This window comes from Morone saxatilis, unplaced genomic scaffold, assembly GCF_004916995.1.
Source record: "Morone saxatilis isolate NCDOM2014 unplaced genomic scaffold, NCSU_SB_2.0 Contig1, whole genome shotgun sequence".
In the NCBI taxonomy this organism is placed as follows: Eukaryota; Metazoa; Chordata; class Actinopteri; family Moronidae; genus Morone; species Morone saxatilis.
The window spans coordinates 9,399,304-9,419,821 of record NW_023339651.1 but is presented as its reverse complement, the minus strand read 5'-3'; the positions used below and the strand labels follow the sequence as shown (position 1 = coordinate 9,419,821).

Below are 20,518 nucleotides of genomic sequence, written 5' to 3'. Positions count from 1 at the left end.
AGGCACCTGATATACCGGGACGGATCATGGCCATGCATGGTTCTCATACAACCCCGGTAGTAGGTGGGACCTGTGAAAACATGGAGAATGACAGGATGGAATATCAGACAACTTCTACAAGTCTTTTTTAGTTTTTTTTTTTTTTAGAAAAAGTACTCTGAATTGGTCGAGCTTATGTATATTTCCCCCCCTTATTGTTTGTTGTGGCTGTAACAGTTGGCCTACAAGGAACAGCGTACACTTACCAGGATGGACAACGATGGCGCAGACACCAAAGCAGACCTCCATCATGCTTGAACAGTACCGCTGGCCTCCACAGTTACATATCAAGGCTTCACCTGGAAAAAGAAAAGAGAAAATCACATTCAACTGTGAATATTGACTGATTACTGACCTTTAGCTATAAAACCTTCTCAAAACAGACATGGGAACACAATCATTTACAAGTCTTTTAGAAGGATATTGTTCCGTTTTGGTCAAATAGACTGCAGGTTTTTTGTGTTTCCTGTGCATAAACTCACCCTGGCTGACAACCAGCAATACCAGAAAAGCAAGAATCACCATCATTCATGTTTTCACAATGTCTCGGTTGCACCAATCTCTGTATGAATAGAGTAAGAGAAATCAAATTGCTGTATTTAGCTGGGAACACATGTAAAGGTATCTGACCTGATAAACTGAGGACATATTTTAACCATTTTTATGAAGTATAAACAAAAGTAACTTTACCCATATAAAAACTATACATGTATTATATTGATTAATGACCTGATTTTACCATTTTAGCCACAACAGTGACAGTAAGTGTTATAATCAGGAATACATTTTTTAGATTTTTTGTAAAATAACAAAATTACTACAAATGGACGACTATACCATGAAATTATACTTTTATTTAAATGTATTTATTTAATTCTTTATCTTCTCCAGGTGTCAGAGTACTGCACAGAGATGGAACGGGACCAGTGTGAACTAATGGACTCGTATTTATACTTTTAAACTACAACTATGTCTACCTTTCTTAGGCTATAAACTTAAATAACCCACTGTATGAAACATTTAAGTCCTATGACATAGCCACCTATCAAACACAAAGCCTGACCTCCTGAATACAGAAACAGGTCATTAAGTCCAGTTTTTCTGAAGCTTTAACACAAAGTTACTTAGCCTAAATTGGAGTTGGATATTAAATTATTAGACATTTAAGCTGGATTTCTGACTGACAAGAGATTCTCTTTTCCAGAAAAAAAGGATCATACATCAAGTGTGACACCACAGTAAAGACACACAGTATATTTCTGCATACTTTATTTTGTCAGCCAAGAAGAAATCATTCAAAAAGAACAAAGTGAATACTCGGAATATTGTATGAGTATCATGAGTTAATGTTTTTTTCCCAGGAGGCATTTATATTTTGTAAATTAATCACAATACTAAATATTTCATGGGACCCACTTTTCATCTAAATATGTATATTTATTCATGTTTAATTTATTAGCACTTATGTCATGTTTATAGAATTGTAAATCATTGAGAAATAATTGTTCAAGCTTTTATTTATTTATTAATTAAGTGTTTTATTGTGGAGAGAGCAATTAAACAGCGCTACCTTTAATGCCTTGTTGAAGGAAAAATAGGACATTTATTCACATCTCCTGGAGGATCTTTAAGAGAGCACAACTGCAGATGTTCAGTGGAATTATAAATCAAAAAGGCTGAACTGACAAAAACATTCAATTGAAAACAATAAACAATCTATGCTGTGTGATGTACATACTCTATTCCCTATATGCAAGATGAAGCATGTGTAATTTCTGTTCCTCTGTATATTTAAACATCCAGCTACTCGGACCTGTCTGCCTTACAAATACAGTATCTGTGTACACAATCAACAGGTTGTCATGTAGAATGCTTACACATTGATTTGAAAACCTTTTCCTTAGGAAAAAGAATAAACAACTTTACCATGCAAGGAGGTAACAGGTATTATCCACTGCAAATTGCTCTGAGGATGTTGGAAAAAATATACAGTATATACTGGAAGCCACAGATGTGGAACTTTTTTTTTTTCTTTAAAAAGACACACTTCAATAAAGCCAAAATAATGCACAAATTACATGCTCTTGCATAGAAATGGTGAAAATTGCGTGGAGTTTGACAAATATGAGAGCCCAGGACTTAAGAGGGGGAAATACAGCACACATTGACAATCTCCAGCTGAGTCTCTTTAAATACTGTCAGAAGTTGCATGTTAGTTAATAACTAGAGTTATTAACTCTGTTGTTAACTAGAGTTATTAACTAGAGTCAGTGAGTCTGCCCCCGAAACATGCACAGTTTAATCTGTGAGGTCCAGACACCACGACTGCTCTGTGCTCTGAGTCTGGACGCCAATGCTGGACCTTCGCGATGATGCGCTTTCACTGTCCCTGCTCTCCATAGAGCCCCCGTTTCCCAGTAGGCACTCCAGACTGGTGTGTTCTATGGCAGATGGGTCGCCCAGTGGAAGGTGGGGGTCCAGAGCTTCTGATCGAGGTGATCCCGAATCCAGGGAGGATCCGCGAGGTTGGCCTGTCAATGTGGGTGGAGAGGCAGACATAGGGTGGATTGAGTCCTCGATTTGGAAGATGGAGGTGTCCTGGTTCAGATTATGAGATGCTGTGGTGGACATAAGAACACAAATGTCCTCAGGGTAAGAACTGGGTGGCGAGTCCAGCAGGCTGTGTGTGGACGTACTTGTAGGGGCACTGGACAAAAGGCAAGAGTATTCATCACTATCGCTGGGAGGCTGCAGGCACAAAGTGGGCTGGGACTGGCTGATGGCGGTTGGGCTAGCACTGAGAGGTCTGATGTCAGAGTCTTCATGTCCAGCATGAGGTGCAAGGCCTGGACTTCCACCCTGGAAGCCTGGGCTGACGTTAAGTAGAGACGAGCTGCTCCACAGATGTGCGGTCACGCTCTCAGAGCCATGACACGGGCCTAACCTGGGTGCAGAGTTTACAGACAGGGTCGGACAGGAGTTAGCAGGTGGACTAGAGGATTGAGGCCGGTGGTGGATCTCTGTCTGGGTTTCAGCAGCTGCACTGTAGCTCCAGTGACCAGCGGGTAGGATGCTTTGGTGGCCGTGGCCTTCATGACTCCCAGGATCGTTGTGGACGTGGTAGGTTGAAGCTAGGTTAAAGGGCATACCAGTGTTGGGGGCTGTAGGAGGGCTTGACACCATTTGGACGCCATATGGGTATGAGGGGAGGGAGGCTTTGTAGTGTTGCACAGATACGTGGGCCTGGAGGAGGTGCATCATGTGGTGCAGGCCCTTGGTGAGCTCAGATACTTCCTGGTTTAATGTGCCCATCTGGGTAGAGAGTGCACACAGTTTAGTCATGACATTTAAAAGACTTGGAGCATATTCTAGTCTGCCTTGCATATTCTATTATTACACTGAACAAACGTTGTACAGCTTAAATAAAAACCAGTTCTGCCCAATTAAGTCCCCAGCACAGAGTGACAAATTAATCAGCTTCTATCTTAAGGTTTAATCTCGGACCTGTGTTCAGATATAATTTTCTGATGACCTCCCAAAGGAGAACCAAACAATTCATAATCCTTTCTGTGACTCTAAGAAATAGCTTCTTATGCAGTACTGAAATCCAGAGGGACAAAGACTGAGGTAACTGACGCAAATAGGCAAGAAAGTAGACAGAAACTGGGAAGAAGGGAGCGAAACAAGAGGCAAAGGGGGCCAGAGAAGGGCCCCAAGTAGAGCAAGGTTGTCATCAAATTTTTTTTTTTTCTTTTGTCGAGTCAGCACTCCCGACTATCCTCTGCATTGCAGAGAGTGCCCTGCTGATTAATTAATATCGACGTCAGACAGTACCTACCTGGGCCCATCTGGATCCTCTCGCTGCACCTGCTTTCGCTCTATTTGCATTCAAATTTATAGTGCAGGGACAGATACATGGCAGAAAGTGAGTCTACTAAGTGGATATTTCTTCCTGTAGATGTACAGCCATGGCTGATTATTGAATGAGAATGCCAGGAATGCATCTATGAAGAAAGCATGTGAATTTCGGTTTATTTAGTTTGTCTGCGCTGAAAACAGGAACTCAATTAATTCTTCCTGTATTTCATATTCAGTCTATCTGAAATACTTAACAGACAGGAGCCAGAGGGAATGATGAAAAGGACACAGAGCCGATTCTACATTATATTTAGTCCAATCTGTCTTAATTTGGGTTGAGGGGCTGTACCTTACCTTTTGGTTGAGTTGACTGATGCTCTGTCTGACCTCCTCCGTCTCCAGCAGCAGAGTGACATTAGCCTGTGTGGAGTCTGGAGAAATGAGGAGGAGAAAACATTAAGTAGCTGATTCAGTAACACACAACTCAGGAACACCACTGAGAGGATTTATCAATATAAATATGAAACAAAATTATGACACCAAATTAATTTACTATGATATACGTCAAAAATATTATGTAAGATACTGAAGAGCTATTGCATTGAATAGTGTGAATATATAATACATAATATTATGTCTATGCTTATGTCTATCTATCTTAAGAAACGGTCTTGACTCGATGATGTTGCTCCAGTATGTTAATCCATAAGAGGGAAGCTTGTGGTGACTTTAAACTGGAGCAATATGACAGTAAACAGACCACATGAGCAACTGTGTGGAATCAATGAAGCACAAACATGAAACGAGATAAGCAAAACACAAGGAATCCTCTAGGAGGTGCTGTAGGATGGCCAGAACAACAAAAAAACTCTTCTTTTTCCATTTAGATTGCTACTGTGTTCTGTGTTGTGCATCTCTGTTGTCAAATCACTCATTATACTAAAGTAAATTAGTAGGACTTCAGCTGAACTGAATTGGATACTCATCCCAGAATAATCGTCAGTGAAAGCTCACGTCAGACGATCTGTTCCCTGCTTTGACCTCTGCAGTCTCTTAACATGTTCTCTGACTCTTCAGACACCTGGCTGTCATTTCACTCCTGTGCGCTCTCATATTTCCCCAGAAGGAGGCAGCGCTGCATTGTTGTAGCCGCTGTTTGAACTCTTGAGTTTACCTCCAGCCATCTGGCACCCAGGTGACTCACGCAGCTGGTGGCGGTTTGGCTTACCTTGGGTGGTGCCTCCTGTACTGGCCTTAGGCCTGCTGTGCTCCACGTTGAAATGGAACGTGTGTCCATTGTCTTCGATGCCGTCTACAACCCTGGCGGGGAGGGGTGAAGAGGAGGGAAGCTGGAGTTAATGTAACAGTAGAGCTTTTTCAATTATCATCGGAGCCAGCAGACAACCCAGGAATGTGCCATGAGAGCTGCTGCTGGCAGAGGCCCATGTGGGTTTGAACATGAGGAGAAGAGCCCAGTCTGGAGGGGCGGACACCTGAGCTCTATGAACCAGCACTTACCCATATCTAGAACTTACTGGATGACTTAGGGATACATTATGAATACAGATGGTTGGGGCAGAAGGATAAGGTGCTGTGGTAATGAAATGCAGTGACATTGTTGAAATATGCAATGCAAATACACTCCATTTACATTAAGTGGATGATGCAGGTTTTTGTAGCATGACTTTAAGTGTCTATTACTGCAGCACCCAAATTACATAATCTCAGACACTCTAAGGCTATCATAACTAGACAGTTGACAAAATGATATGTCTGTCAGACTGAAATGAAAAGAAAGACATGAAGTAGAAGGGGGACTGTTTGACAACGGGCAGATTGGACCATAACAAACACACAGAAAAAGTGGCATGAAGGCCAATGGTAGAGTAGTTTTACAGTGGATACACATTTTAGGTGCTGTGCCAGATGTTGAAGCTACTGTATGATCATTTTGACACACACAATAGTGTGAAGGGACTGCTTCCACTATCAAAAACTACACAGTATTTAATTGGATGGGGGGTCATTCAATTATTTAATTTAGACATTTATCAGGTATTTGATAATAGGTTTCACAATACCTGGGACTAAGATCTGGGGGTCCAAAGCAGGTGACAGTTGGGATAAGCAGCTTTGAAGGCTTTTGCTCAGCCCCTGACTCTCCCTGGGCTGAAGATGTTGAAGCTGGGGTGGCTGTAGGGGTGCTGTGCTCTTTTTTTGACGGTGGCTGAGGGGACGAGCCCTGCCCGTGGAGGCCACGACTGAGGTTTGGTGAACGGCAGCGTCGCAGGGCGTTGAACTGCCGCAGCTCATCCCCCAGCAGGTTTCCCAGGGAGGTACGGCGAACGGGGCTGCTGAAGCTGGGCAGCAGGAGGTTGCGACGGGAGCGGGTCGCTGGAGAGAGGTGGAAGGTGTCATCAGGGTCATCCCCCTTTGTTTCCACGATGGAGGAGAGCCTGGGTTCCTACAACACAGCAAATACAACATGCAGCATTAAAAACTGTACAATTTTCACTAATGAAGGGTGATTTTATGAGTAATCTAGCACATAATAACCTTATTTATTTTAAAAGCTCTTTATGATATTTTAATTACATTACTTTAATCCTGTCGCAAATATTTAACACTCTAACCACAAGCTGCCTGTTTGTGAGTAAAAACAACTGGTTTTACATTAAATTCAACTTTTAATATCAGACCAAGCGAGCACTGTAAACAGTATTTAATAGTAGAAAAATAAGGTGGGCCATACAGGATACAGTACATAGTGAGACATAAGGTTTCCCATTAGGAGAGCTACTGACCCAGTTAGCGAGCTAACTCTGGGGACTGAGCTGCTCTTTCTGTTCCAAATGAGTTTCGACCTGTAGGGGAAGTCCTTGCACAAACCCTCCCTTGGTACTCACTAGCAATACAGTATGTCCCAGAAAAATACGGGGGTTTTACCTTGAAAAATCAGACACAAGCCTGCTAAAAACCAGGAATTGATATGAATGATACAAATAAACACCCCTCACAGCAACTGTGTTGTGGCCCTGCCTGCTCTAATAACATTCAAAAACAGACTTTTATTATAACTTACAAGAATGTTAAAGAAAATGAATAATACCACTGAAAGAAGGAGGCTGAACTGAACTCACGTGAGAAAGCCTGGGGGACCTTGAGAACCTGCTGTGGCCCTGCAGGAACAAAAACAAGCATCGAGGATTACAAAAGACACAGCCTCATGTATTTATTCAACTTTATATCCTCCTTATTACACCTTTGGAAATTAGAAGTGCCCTGTGAAGTTTTCCTGTAAGCAAACAATTATGTGAACATTCAGTGTTACTCACCCGAATGCATCGAGTGTATCCATGAGGACTAACAAACGTATTAAGTGCATTTACTTCCTCACATAACATTTGCAAAGCCAATTTTCCTTTCCTTGCTCCATAGAGGTCAAAACCTCCACAGGGAACCTTTAATTCATTTCATTTCTGGCTTTGCATTTACAAAACTGTGCAAAATTCTAATTTGTTATTCACTCTTCTATCCACATGAACTCTTTCCCCTTTTGCTTCTATTCTAAATGACCTTGGCGAGTAATAAAGTATTTTTTAAAGTCCTTTTTCTACACTTGATTGCAGAGAGATTCCAGCAAAAGTTTGTCTTTCTGCTGTTGTGTGAATAGCAATTTGCCATAATCTCCAGCTGGATGGCAAATAAAACTGTGGTAGTGTGAAGTCTTCCCTCATGTGTGAAAAATGTGCTCCTGACAACATGGCTTAATGTGACAATGCAAGCCACAGTCTGTCACATACCGGTATAGTGCCAGTAATGATTTTTGACACATGAAGCCAATTCACTGAGACTACACATTAAATTTAATCCTTCATTGAAGCACAATACGATGAGTTTAAAAATCATCCCCACTAAAAGGCAATTGAGGCAAAAATATAACCCTAGCTGTGAAGATGTGGGAGTCTATTCAAGAGACAAATCCTCCTCATAAGGAAAACTAACCCTGGAGCAACATGGAATGATTAACTAGCCGGTGAGAAATATTGGTGCCAAATGACGTTAATTGAACATCAGTATCAATTAATGGGGCACTGATGCCACAAGTGTCCCACATAGTAAAGTGGGTTTGGAGAGACTGAACTGAGAGACCTTTTTCTTTCACTCACTAGTGTGCTATCTTGTGTGTGCACATGTTTGCCTTTTTACAAGAACATACGTTTCTTACAAGGTCATTGTAGTCACTTGAGTCACAAATGAGAAGTGTTTTGTATATGTTAGTAGTGAGTATTAGAGCCCGACAGATATGGGTTGTTTGAGACCAAAGACAGTTTTAGAGGAAAAAAAATCACAGATTTCCGAAATGGTGGCTGATACAGTGAATTTTCGAGCTGAAATGAAAATAGACTGCACTGATACGACTATGCAAAGCTACCCAGAAGGCTGCTTTAAGTGAAATATTTTTAACATGTTAAATAATTAACATATAGTATACGTATACATTGTCAACCAATTCTATAAAGGAACACTAAAAAATTAAAGCATCAGTACTGTACAAACTATAAGACTATTTGCATTATACCCTGACCAACCATAACATTATGATCACTGACAGGTGAAGTGAATAACACTGATTATCTGGTTATCATGACACGTGTCAGCGGGTGGGATATATTAGGCAGCAAATTAACATTTTGTCCTCAAAGTTGATGTCTTAGAAACAGGAAAAATGGGCAATGTGAGGATTTAGGCTGACCAATATACAGGCAGGACTCTATATAGCATGTTTGGTTTTTTGTATAAAATGCACTTGTCTTTTGAATAATCAGCAAACTATGGGGGATGTTTACGTGATGACATGACTTGTGGCCTCACAAAACCCCAAAACCATATGAACAACCTCCTAAAACCAAGTGTTATAGGTAGAAAAATAAGTGTAGTTGAGCAAATGTATTTAGAAAGTGATGCTGGTGAATAATCTGGGAGAAAGCCCACCTGGAACAGTAGATGTGACATTTTTTTGTCATCTATTTTCTGTTCTCCTTCAGCCCACTCCTGGTTGGTATTGTTATCCCATCCAACATGTCAAAAACACACTGAGCTCATCCTGTCTCTGGCTTTTTGTTTTTGTGCACTCCCACCACTGGTTACCAGTGGCTGCCTTCATCAACTTTGTTCAACTGTTGTCATACGAGGCTCCGAAGGGGGTTTCATTCCAATAACTCCTGACCGACCAGCTTGTTCTTCACACTCCATGACTACTGACTACTTAACTCTCCCTGTGGCGACATGGTCATTATAGTCCAACATATTTGGACTCAGTGCTGGCTCCCTGGTGGTGGAATGACCTTCCCACCCTGCCCAGGAAAGTACAGTCTCTCTTTATCTCTCGAAACTCACCTACCTTAACAACTAAGCCATGCTCCTAACAGGTCTTTGCACGAGTGCATACAACATCATTCAACCTGACCTTAATTTTGCAATAACAGATTGTTGACCACTTGGGAGCAGCAGAAACAAGTGATGTTAACACAACATTGACATATCATTATTTTGGAATAAAATATATGGAACTTGTTAGCAAACAGGTATTTAAACATCCAGCAGTCACAGAGCAACATTAGCATTTATCTTGGTCTTTACCAATCCCTGATGGAAATACCTGACTCTTTAGCTGCTAAATGCTCAACTATGTTCACCAGCCAGGTGCTAACTGTGTTTGTCTGATGTTTGGTGCTGGTGCCAGTGGTAGTGATGTTCAGTGGGTTCCTAGTGCGTTTTCACTGGAAACAGCTGCATGCTGCGGCCTAAAAAACAGCTCACTGTAAAGCTCCATGAAGCAGAGGGATTCAGCTGATAATTCATAATAAATAGATAATGTCATTATAAATTATAGCTGCTTTAAAAAACAATTCCAATGTGTAGTGTTTCTTGCATTATTAGAAGGTTTTCAACTTATTTGAGTTGCTCCAAATAAGACACTCAGCTACAATCATAAAGATAAAGGGTTCTTCAATATTACAATGTCAAAAAAACTACTTTTTTGTCTCTGTTTGTGTGTTTACAAAAACAAAGCATTACAACGTGTATCTTCTCTCTCAAAACTTATTAAAAAGAATTTAAATGACACCACTGCAATACAAGTTTAAATTGAATTATAGAGTTGACAACAAAAAATCCTCATTTTCCATCTGGCAGTCTGGGATTTTTCCTTTTAGACAAGATAAATTAGTCCCATTTGGATACCTTATACTGTAACAGGCATTCCCACAATCTGTTTCTTTGGCAGTATTTTAACCGACTGATTGCTGTAGAGTCAGCATAATTCTCTAAGTATCTCTCATGTGTAAATGGACCTCCAATCATACACCAACTCCCACCTCAAACCACCCACTGTGAGGATGTAGATAAGACCAGTACGACTGTATGGGTTGTGTGTGTGTGTGTGTGAGAGAGAGAGTGTCAGGAGTCTGTGGGACCTAGCAGCTCGGCCAGGTAGCTGAGCACTCCTTCATCCTGTCAGGGGGGAGCCAGTGCTCCGGCTTTGTGCTTGAGCATAAACTCTGAACAGATGGTGTGAGAGAAGTAGTAAGCAAGTACTTGTGATCAGCCACACCCCAGAGACAACTTGTTTCAGAATTAAAGACTGTAGCAACTCTTTTAATGTAAGTATGTATATGGCTATATTTATATTAAAATTCTTTGTTTACAGACACAATCACAATAGTTAACTTAGCTTTTAGGGTTTCATTAAGGAGCCAAATTTGATCTATGATTCTGTTTTTGAATCCCTCATTAATACAGTTGAAGCCGTTTTCCCGCAGCATGACTGACAAAAAGACATCCGGTAATTAACACGGCCAGCACAGATGTCCTGTCCTTCATGTTCCAAACCAAACGAACCGAACTAATGAGCAACCAAAACCTTCAAACAATAGGAGAGGCCTGTGGGAACCAAGTAGAATGCTTGAAGCAAGTACAAAATGTTTGAGACTGACAATAAGGATGAGATTGGGAAAGTCCTTGGGGAGCTTTGTCAGTTTTGTCAGTCACACATCAAAGACATCTTGGCATTAATTTGTTTTGATCATACGGTTCAACACAATGCCATGCTAAACAGCCATTGAACTTGTGTTGCACTGTTTCTGTAATTCATTAAATTAATCAATTGTAGGTTTCAAGGTGCATCTTCAAACAGATTTTATAACTTGAAAAACATGCCTATATGTGTAACATCAACAGGTGCATTTTCCCCACAGATGGAGGATTGTCTTGCCTTACGTAATGCTTTCTTAAATAACTGTTAGGGGTAACAGGCAGCACTGAGAGAGGAGGTCAGTGTCTGGGTGTAATGTCATCCTGCTGTGCTTTGGGGTGGCAACAGGCAAGCGATACGGCTGCCTGACAGTGGCACCCACGCATGGTAATTGGTGTGACAATCAAGCCACCAACAGCCCTTTGGTCACTGTGATAGAACAAGTGTCAAGGAGAGTGACAAAGGCACCTTAGGGGGCACAAATGTGTTATCTGCTCTATTCCACGGTCAGACAAATGTAGGGGGAAACAGTGAGGTTCTTCTGAGATGCAACGTAAAATGGAACTACAACACATACATCTATTGATGTCAAACGACACAACAACAATGTTAAAACAATCAGATATCTGGGTCCACTTTAGGGAGTAAACAGGATCAACAGATACATGTATAATAAGAGAAGATTTTAAAGGACCAGTGTGTAAAATTAGCTTTGACTATTTCTTGACTCTTTTGCACCAAAGTTTAACATCATAGAGGTTAATATCCATTGCAGAAGTGGAAAAAAAATTCTAGCTTCTCCACTAATAACAGCCCCATTTGGCTAGAAAGCATCAACACTACTTTCTTCATCATTTTATCCTTATTTACTGAGTAAGACAGTGGGTGGAGGGTTTGTGGGTTGGTAGGCTCAGTTTTAAGCATACTGAATCAAAGTTTTTGTAAAGTATATAACATTTTAAATAGATGACTGTGAAAAAAGGAACCATAACCAATGCCAACGTTTTTGGTATGCAAGTGTATATATTTAGTACCTCGTCCTGACTGCCCTCCCGCAGGTTGTAGGTGAGGTTGTTGTGGATGTCGGAGGTGAACACACTGGCGTACTCAGGGTAGAGTCCCAGCACTTCTCCCAGGCCTCGCACACTGATATACTGGAGGTCACAGTAGGTCAGCGCCTTCACATCGGCATTGGTCTTGATCACCTGGTCTGTTATAGGCAGATCAGACCCAATCAGGTCCCCTTTTCCTGAAATCAAAACAATATACCTGAACTTTCTAGCTCCCTATTGTGCTAAATTAAAACCTTAAATATGATGCTAAAAGTCCACACAAACCTAATATTGCCAGCACCATGCAGTCTTTCAGCACCTCCAGAGACCCGGAGCAGACGAAGTAGTTGGCATGCAGCACATCGCCTTGACGGATGAGGTACTCCCCATGGACACAGAAGTAGCTTTGTATATGGAGGGAGAGCAAGCGCAGGCAGCAACGACTGGCCCCCTTAAAGACCGGCAGCTGGAGATGTCCTTATCTCAGATGCATGGCGATGTCGCGCGCCAGCTCGTCAGGGAAGTCGTGTAGGAGCTGGGGGATGTGTGACAGATGTAATGAGGTGTGACACTGATTGGTAATTAGGGAATGGACTGTGTCGCCACCAGTAACCCTCTTTTGAATTTCAAGATGTCAATTGCTGGTGTTCAGGCGGCCAAGTGTTGTGAACGATCATAAACAACTACAGCTGCAAAGGGTTGTGAGTGGATCGTAGAACAGATTTTAAATGTTATCTAAACATTGCACTGAAGTTTACTGAGGGCAGACACCATCATTACAAAAGTATTAAGTGACAACAATAATGAAAGGGACCCCTACCTCGTTAGCATCTATACCATTGTTGACAGACCATGTGGTCTGGAAGTACTCCAGCATAACGTTGTTTTGAGCTGCTGGGAGAGACGGTTGACACGGATGAAGTCCTTCAGGTCCTTCATGCGTGTGTGGTACATAGAACGTCGTGAGTACAGACGCTGGATGATGGCCGTCACGTTACCGAAGACCAGGGCGTACATTAGCGCTGTGTGAGACGCAACCAAACAGCATGGAAGACAGTAAATTATAGTTTATAGCCTGAATATTTGGTAAAAATAATACAGTCTGGCATTTCATTCTAAAGGCTGTTTCTTTCAGCCACAAATTGAATGGGTTAACCTGTAACAAAATAAAAATGTACTTTTCTTCTCCTTCCACTGCTTTAAAATAATAATTCTATATTGTTACACTTGTTACTGATACTTTACTTATTGATCCACACAGGGGCAATAGTCATTTACCGATCCTGTTCTGACTAGCAGTCTGAAAAGAAATATATAAACACAATAATTATCTTCTGGGTTGTTGAACCAATAATTGCCACCTCAGCTTAAATAATCTGTTTAATGGTTCATAAAGATGTCAACAAGCTACGGCGTGTCGAAGAGAGGCACTGTTATGCCAGGACACCAGAGGGAGAATGTACCCTGGTGTCAGACATACCGCCAACGAGCATGGCGCAGATGGAGAAGATCTTCTCAGCATCGGTGTTGGCGCAGACATTGCCAAAGCCCACACTGGTCAGGCTGCTGAGGGTAAAGTAAAGGGCAGCGATGTAGGAGCTGTATACTGTCGGGCCGCCCATCGTGCTGTTGATGTAGGGCTTCTCCAGACGTTTGCCCAGCTCATGGAGCCACCCTTGAATGAGAAGGCATGAGAGAGAGCATGAGAGAAAAATGTCATAAAGATTTAGTTAACTATGTTATATATATATATACACAGTATATACTGACTGGAAATGATGCACACACACACACACACACATTGCACAGCAGACTGGACCAGGTGTTTAATTGTTCTTTATATCACAGTCAGTTCTTGATTATGGGTTTTTATTGTTCTCCATGTCAAATTGTTTATATCGGCTTTTGATCTGGTTGCAGACAGTCCTCATTAGAGTGCCAGAGTATGGTGTTTGCCAGCATCTCACCACTGAGCTAGACATCCCAATAGGTGAGACATAAGTATTTAAAGCTGAGTGGGGACACAACAAATGTCTACTCACTGTGTTGGCAAAACCTAGTCTATGGTCTTATTTGTTGGAATATTTGCCTTTTTAAAAAGGAACCAACTGACTTACACATCACCTATGGAAACTGAATCAAATCTATATAGTCAGCACTGTGCTTAAGTTATGAAATGAGCAGTTAAATAAAATATTAGATTTATGATGGCACATGGTAAAAATCAGTTTTAACTATTACTCCATGTATCCTTTACACTGACAAGAAATAATATGTTCTCGCTCTTGCTAGACGAAACACACGCCCTGACCTTCATACTTCAGCAGCTTCAGCAACGCTTGATCAAAATCAGACTCACCAATGTTCGTGGTCTCATAGTACGTTATCTCCATGATTCCAATCATATACCAGATGCAGGCCATCCAGTGTGCCAGCAGGGCAAACGCAGACATTAGTAAGGTCAGCACCATGGTGCTGTACTGGGAGTAGCGATCCAACTTCTGAAGAAGACGAAGGAGGCGCAGCAGGCGTACAGTCTTGAACAGTTGGATCAAGGGGTTCTGAAGAGGAAAAACAAATATTGGGGGCATATTGATGGGGAAAAGGAGTGAGAAAGCGAATCCCTCTGCTTTGTTATATCTGGAAACTTTGGCTGTACATATACTGAATATACATAGCTGAATATAACAGCTTGGACAAGCAGCGACAGATTTTCGCATCCCAAACAAACTCATTCCTGGTATGACGCATAATTCACTAACTTGACTGAGAGCGCACGTCCCGTCACACCAGGCAGGCAGGAAGTGGCAACGGCTGCAATTTACTGTATTTCTAAAGGTTGTACATTTAATGCAAACTGCTGTGTATTATGAATAGTTATCTAACTGCCTATGTCAGCAGTCATGGATGGCAGGGCAATGAATAAAAAGAAGGCTGGACATGTTATTGGCCAGTTGTACTCACCACTGTGATGTTGAAGGTATACAGTAGGTCAAAGGGCAGAGCGGCCACCAGGTCCACAAAGAACCAGGTGGTGGCGTAGTGAACGCAAATGGAGTGCGAGTCACACACCACCTGCCCTGAGTGGCTCACAAAGGTGGTGCAGAAGTTCAGGATAATGTCTGCAAATACAAAGGTTGAAGGGTAATTCTTTTTCTCGAGTAAGCCTGAAGTAAGGTGGTATAGTCATTTCATAGTTGCATTTAAGCTGACTGAGTTAGAAAATGAAACTGATTTGTATGCAGTGAGGAAAGAAGTGTCACCAGTGGCTCACCTGTATGTGATGTACACAGCTGGAATATGTCATTGTTTTAAGGCATCCATATGGATCAGTGAGTTTGTTAGACAAATCATCTAACCCTAGTGTCAGACTGTTGCTAGCACATAACAGGCAGACCTCTGGGTGTGTGTCTGATGAAGCAAAACCTCATCTGTCATCCAAGCTGTCAATATTTGCAGAGATAATGAAATGATGAATTTCAGTTAGGAGAAGTTAACAGAAGCTAAGATGATAATAATGATGGTGGCAAAAGTGTATTTCCAAATTTGAGAAAGCGCACATAGCAATGTGCAAAGCAGTGTTAGCTGTAAAAATCATCAAAATTAAAAATGTTGGACACCTCCTCTCCAATATATCAAATTCCCTGAATGGTTTTTTGCTAGCATGTCTTATTTTGAGATGAGCCACCACAGTTCATCCCTTGGGTGCTTCCCTTTTGAGGTTAACCAGGCATTACCACCTGGGTGGAGTCCCTGCAGAGACACAAGACATCTTGAAGGGACCACAAGAGGTTGCCTGTAACTGGGGGAACTTTCTGGGAAAAAGAACGCCTGGGTTGCTCTTGTTGCCCTGTTGCCATAGGTGGCAAGAGTGGTAAGAAAGTGGACAGATGTTGGATAAAAATCTCATGTCACAGCATAGAAAATGTAATGAATGCATGACTATTATTATGAGCCTCAAAATCAGTGGATAGAATTGGCTTGATGATGGTCATAACTAGTAATTAGTTGAGCAAAGTAACTTGTTTTAACCCTCACCTATAATAAAGAGCATTTCCACTACAATGTCGCTGACGATGGTGGAGCGTGCAGCTGTGACGGTGTCATCGTACGGCGTGAAGCTGACGTTGTAGGGCACGGTGACAGCCAGATAGAAGGTGGCCAGCAGAGTGAGCCAGTCCCACAGGGCTTTGGACACGCTGTAGTGGAGCAGAATGAAGCGCGACTTCTGCACTGCTGCCACCTTGTACTCCGGTATCACGGGCTTCTCAATGATACTCTGTAAGAGAACAGGTAGACTAAGTGTCGATCACATGCTTAAAGCCTTACGTTGATAAATATACAAAACACAAGCTGCATAAATGAATAACTTGATAACCAGATGGTCACGAGGTGGAGTGCTGTGAAAATAAATGATAATCAGATCAGTCATTGCAGTGCCAAGATTTTGCAGAAACAGACAATGTAAATGTCAACACCCTCTCTAGTGCTCTGACCGCTGATGATTCAGCATGGCAGGCAACTCAAGTGAAACAGATATGCTAATGCTGCTGGTTATCGGTTCTTGACAGCCTCCTATAGACAGTGATAAACCTTTTAAATGGCCATGCATTAACAATAAAAAATGACAGAAATAGGTCTGTGGTCAGTGAGGGGGAAACTTATAACCAACAATGATCCCTGATAATTTCATACATGACTTAGCCTTGGCTTGACTTCATCCCTCTAAATGCCATTAGTGCTTTAAGTCTCAGGTGGTACAGTACATTGGCAGTTGAGCTATTATAAGGAAATGAGGGGAACTAGAACTGCTTTTATTTTTGAAAGTCACTTATTCATTCCACTCATTTATTTTTTTATTGAGAAAATCCAATTGCAGAAAGTATGAATTGCTATTGCTGATGAGGTGGGGAGTCCATTTCGGCACATAATGAGACTGCAGCTCTCCAAATGGGGCCATGCACTTGGCACATAATAGCCTTAACCATGTTTAGGAGACAGGAGGAGAAGCTATTATCTTTGACAGTGGTGAGAGGGAAACAGAAAGGGGTGATAAATGAGCAGTAATCCATCCGAGAACAATGTGGCTACTTCACAAACAGGTGTGGGCAAGCAACAAGGAGGCTGGTTAATGAAGTCTTAACGTGAGATTTCCTTGTAAGGGCTCTGAGTCCAAAGCTGCCTGGTTGACTTGAAGAGAATAGACTGACTATTTGAAAGTAATTGGGAGACAATTGACAACCTTTTCCGAAAGAAGAGAAATGCCAGAGCAGAATGACCCACTGCACTGTGTGAATGAAGGAAAAGAAACACGTTCAAATTGTTCCCAGTGAAATGTCTGTCAGTATCTTGTATTATACTGGGAGCAAACTGTTCAATTTGATTAAGGCTGCTTGACACTGGACAATTTCTTGTCAAAAGATACGTGTTTTACCACGGTAACCATCAGTCAGTTGGTTTTCATGGCTTACGTTTGTAACCACAGTAGAAAATCTAGAGGAAGAACCTTGCTGACAGTCATCAACAGCTGTGGCCGCCATGATGATAGTTCAAGTAATGTCAGCAAAAGCCGGGCTGTTTTTTTAATTTGCCTTACATCACCGAGGTCAGGACGCCCAGCCGACCTTTGGCACTCGAGGCGGTCAGCCGAGCACATCCAAATGATTAGAAAAGAAAAGCCCAACACTGCAGGGACACATGGGCCTGCATGTCACACAGCTACAGCTGGTCTTCGCACTTCATTAACTCACGCAGTAGCCCAGAGCTTGCTGTTCCAACTACATCTCCCAGCATCCTTTAGGCTTTAGCGCTGATAAAAGCCTGTCCTTGATGTGGAAGAGGATACGCATGGATTACCAAGTGACAAAAGAATCTAGACTGTTGCAGAGGATCCTCAACCTTTAATGTGTACCACAAAATATAACTTAACTTTTCTCCAAGTGATTATTCTTGAGCAACAAAGCAGCAGGTGTACAACACGTGATTGTCACTACACTATAGGTTTTACAGTATGATCTTCAAGTCCCACAGTCCAGTTATCTCCCACACTAGATTAAGATAAACATTAATTCAAAACACAAACTGAGAGAAAGTGTGAGAGCTCAGGCCATAAGAGCTCTGTATTTCACAGGAAGTCAAAGAAGTATTTGCATCAAAACATAAAAAACGCCTCCAGACTGGACTGCTTTTTTTCTTTCATAGCCCTTTGACGAGTGCATTAAAGTGAAAAGAGGCAAGAGTGGCTCTCCCCTGGGAAATACTTGAAATCAAGTTTGAGCGACTTGTCAGCGTGCCACGGATTGGTTACAGTAGCTGATACACTCATGGGCTGACAGCATCTAAACTGCCTGAACAGACAAAACAACATCTTAGTCGGTGTTTGTGTTTTGGTAAGGAGCCTTTAGAGAAAGAGAAAAATTCAAGCTGAACATGTTTTTCAAGGAGGTGATATAGCGTGCGGTAGACCATTTAAAAAAATAATTGTACACAAAGTGCTGGGGAAATGTGCAACTTCTGAAATCAGGGAACAGATTTTCACTTGTAAATGATATCTCTGTCTATGTTTGTGTGGCTGCGCTCCTATTTAAAGATATATGAATGCGACTATGTTTTCGCAACAAAACAAAACAGCACCCCCCTTTTCTTTTTTGCCTGGCAGGCCGATGGGCTACAAATAGAGATCTAGTCAGAGTGGATCTGGCTGGCTGTGGTGTGGAGGCAGAGGATCACATTGTTAGCTAACTGCTACTGAGAGACGGACAGGCAGAAAGAAACAGAGACAAAAGTGGAAAAAAAGATGAGAACAGGAATGGGAAAAATTAAGAAGTCAGAGTGGAGAGGATTTGGGCAGTTGGAGAGAGTATGGTAGAAGTACTTTTGAATTCCAGTTGTTACTGTAAGTTTAAAAAAAATGCTTAGTTTTACATGAAAGTAAATGCTTATCATTGAAGTTAAAAGCTCTGCATTTACAAATCTCAGGTAAATGTCATTCAAAAATACCTAAAGATCAAATGTAAAACTCATTATGCAGAAAAACTGCACGTTTCAGGTTGATATTATATAATAACTTGGTTATTGATACGAGATGGTGATTATTGTGGCATAAACAGCATTTTATTTTATTGTCGCTTGCTTGAGGGTGGGAGCTGTATGGGTCAACATGATCATATTATATTAAAATTTTATAAGAAATCCTGTACAAGCGTTGGACGCAAGAAGAACAAGTATTTAAGTCCTGCAATTCAGGTACATGTATTTGTACTTACTTTGTGCTGATTGGAACTTTATAAAATTTAGTATTGGAGGGATTGGAGAGCTTTAATATTTGAGGCTGCAGTAGGAAAGGAAAGGAAGAGTGACTACAGAGTGGCAGATAGCAATTATGGGGGAAAAGCAGCGCAGGATCCAGAGGGATGAAGGCAACATTGACTGGAGGGGTAGAGTGGACAGATGGGAGAGGAGAGAAAAACGTAGTTGAGAAAAGCAGCAGAGAAAGAGGAGGGTGGTTAAAGCTAAAAAACAGGGAAACTGAGGTGCACTGGAAAGGGATGAGGGGTAAGAGATAAAAAAATTAGTAATATTTACTCTCTGTATAAATCCTTATCTTGTATCTCTTACCCTCCCTAAATCTCGTCTTTCAACTTTCTTTATATTGCTCTTTTTGTTGCTACTTGTTGTCTAGTATCTCTAATTTTTCTTATTCTTTACTGTTTACATTTTTTTTTATTATTATATCTTTACTTTTTGTATACTCATTTTCCACTTGTGTTTTGATATTATTTTCCCTCTCTTTTGTGTGTTATTATGGCTTTTCTTCTGGTTTATTTGTGAGTTTTGTTATTGATTTATTGCTCTCAAGATAAATTACGGTTGTTGTTGCTAATTTTTCCTACTGTATATTCTGTGCGTGTAAGATTTTGTATATTACAGATTTATTTTATGTTCTTTTATTTTTATATTCCTATTCTGCTTCATCTTTTTTTTATATATTGAATGTACATACTTCTTGTTTGGACACTGTTGTGAGATAATATAAAAGATTCCAGCTGCATATCGTGCCCAAGAAACATGAAGAATATGTGTTTTTGTTAAAGGGCGTCGTCGGCGTGTGTGTTTGTGAGCTGGATGATGTGATGTGTAATGAGAAACGGCGCGATGTGGAGAGACCGAGAAAAGTGTGTCGCAAAGAAATGACGTGTGTGAGTGGAAAATCTTTTCAGGTTTACGTTAACTGATGGTGTAAAGCCAAACCTATGTGAAACGGCACTATTATCGGTTAAACAACGTGATTTTCTTATTGCCATTTATGTTATGTCAATTTTTATTTATTTTATTATATAAACACACAACTTAACCAAAGATGACAGGAACTGTTGGGAGAAACATTATTAAATAAATCAACCAGAAACAAAATAGGATATAAACGTACAACTTGAAACATTAAAACTAGGACAGTAAATGGCCAATCTGCGGGCAGTAAATAAGAACAACATAAACCGAATTGGAAGAAGGCAACTAAAACCAGAAAGAGGAA

The 20,518-nt window shown here is 41.1% G+C and overlaps 1 protein-coding gene across 1 annotated transcript in view; it reads right to left on the bottom strand.

The window, feature by feature from the left end:
* Positions 1-1,821: 1,821 nt before the first annotated feature.
* The window catches only part of kcnh4b (potassium voltage-gated channel, subfamily H (eag-related), member 4b), a 39,916-nt gene continuing 21,219 nt past the window's right edge, over positions 1,822-20,518 (bottom strand). The window contains 13 exon segments of the mRNA XM_035666079.1: positions 1,822-3,351; positions 4,252-4,328; positions 5,126-5,217; positions 5,979-6,361; positions 7,038-7,076; positions 11,968-12,182; positions 12,271-12,520; positions 12,806-12,862; positions 12,865-13,007; positions 13,466-13,660; positions 14,345-14,546; positions 14,950-15,107; positions 16,024-16,264. Of these exon segments, the coding sequence (XP_035521972.1) occupies positions 2,338-3,351; positions 4,252-4,328; positions 5,126-5,217; positions 5,979-6,361; positions 7,038-7,076; positions 11,968-12,182; positions 12,271-12,520; positions 12,806-12,862; positions 12,865-13,007; positions 13,466-13,660; positions 14,345-14,546; positions 14,950-15,107; positions 16,024-16,264 (3,066 nt within the window). The 3' untranslated portion in view covers positions 1,822-2,337.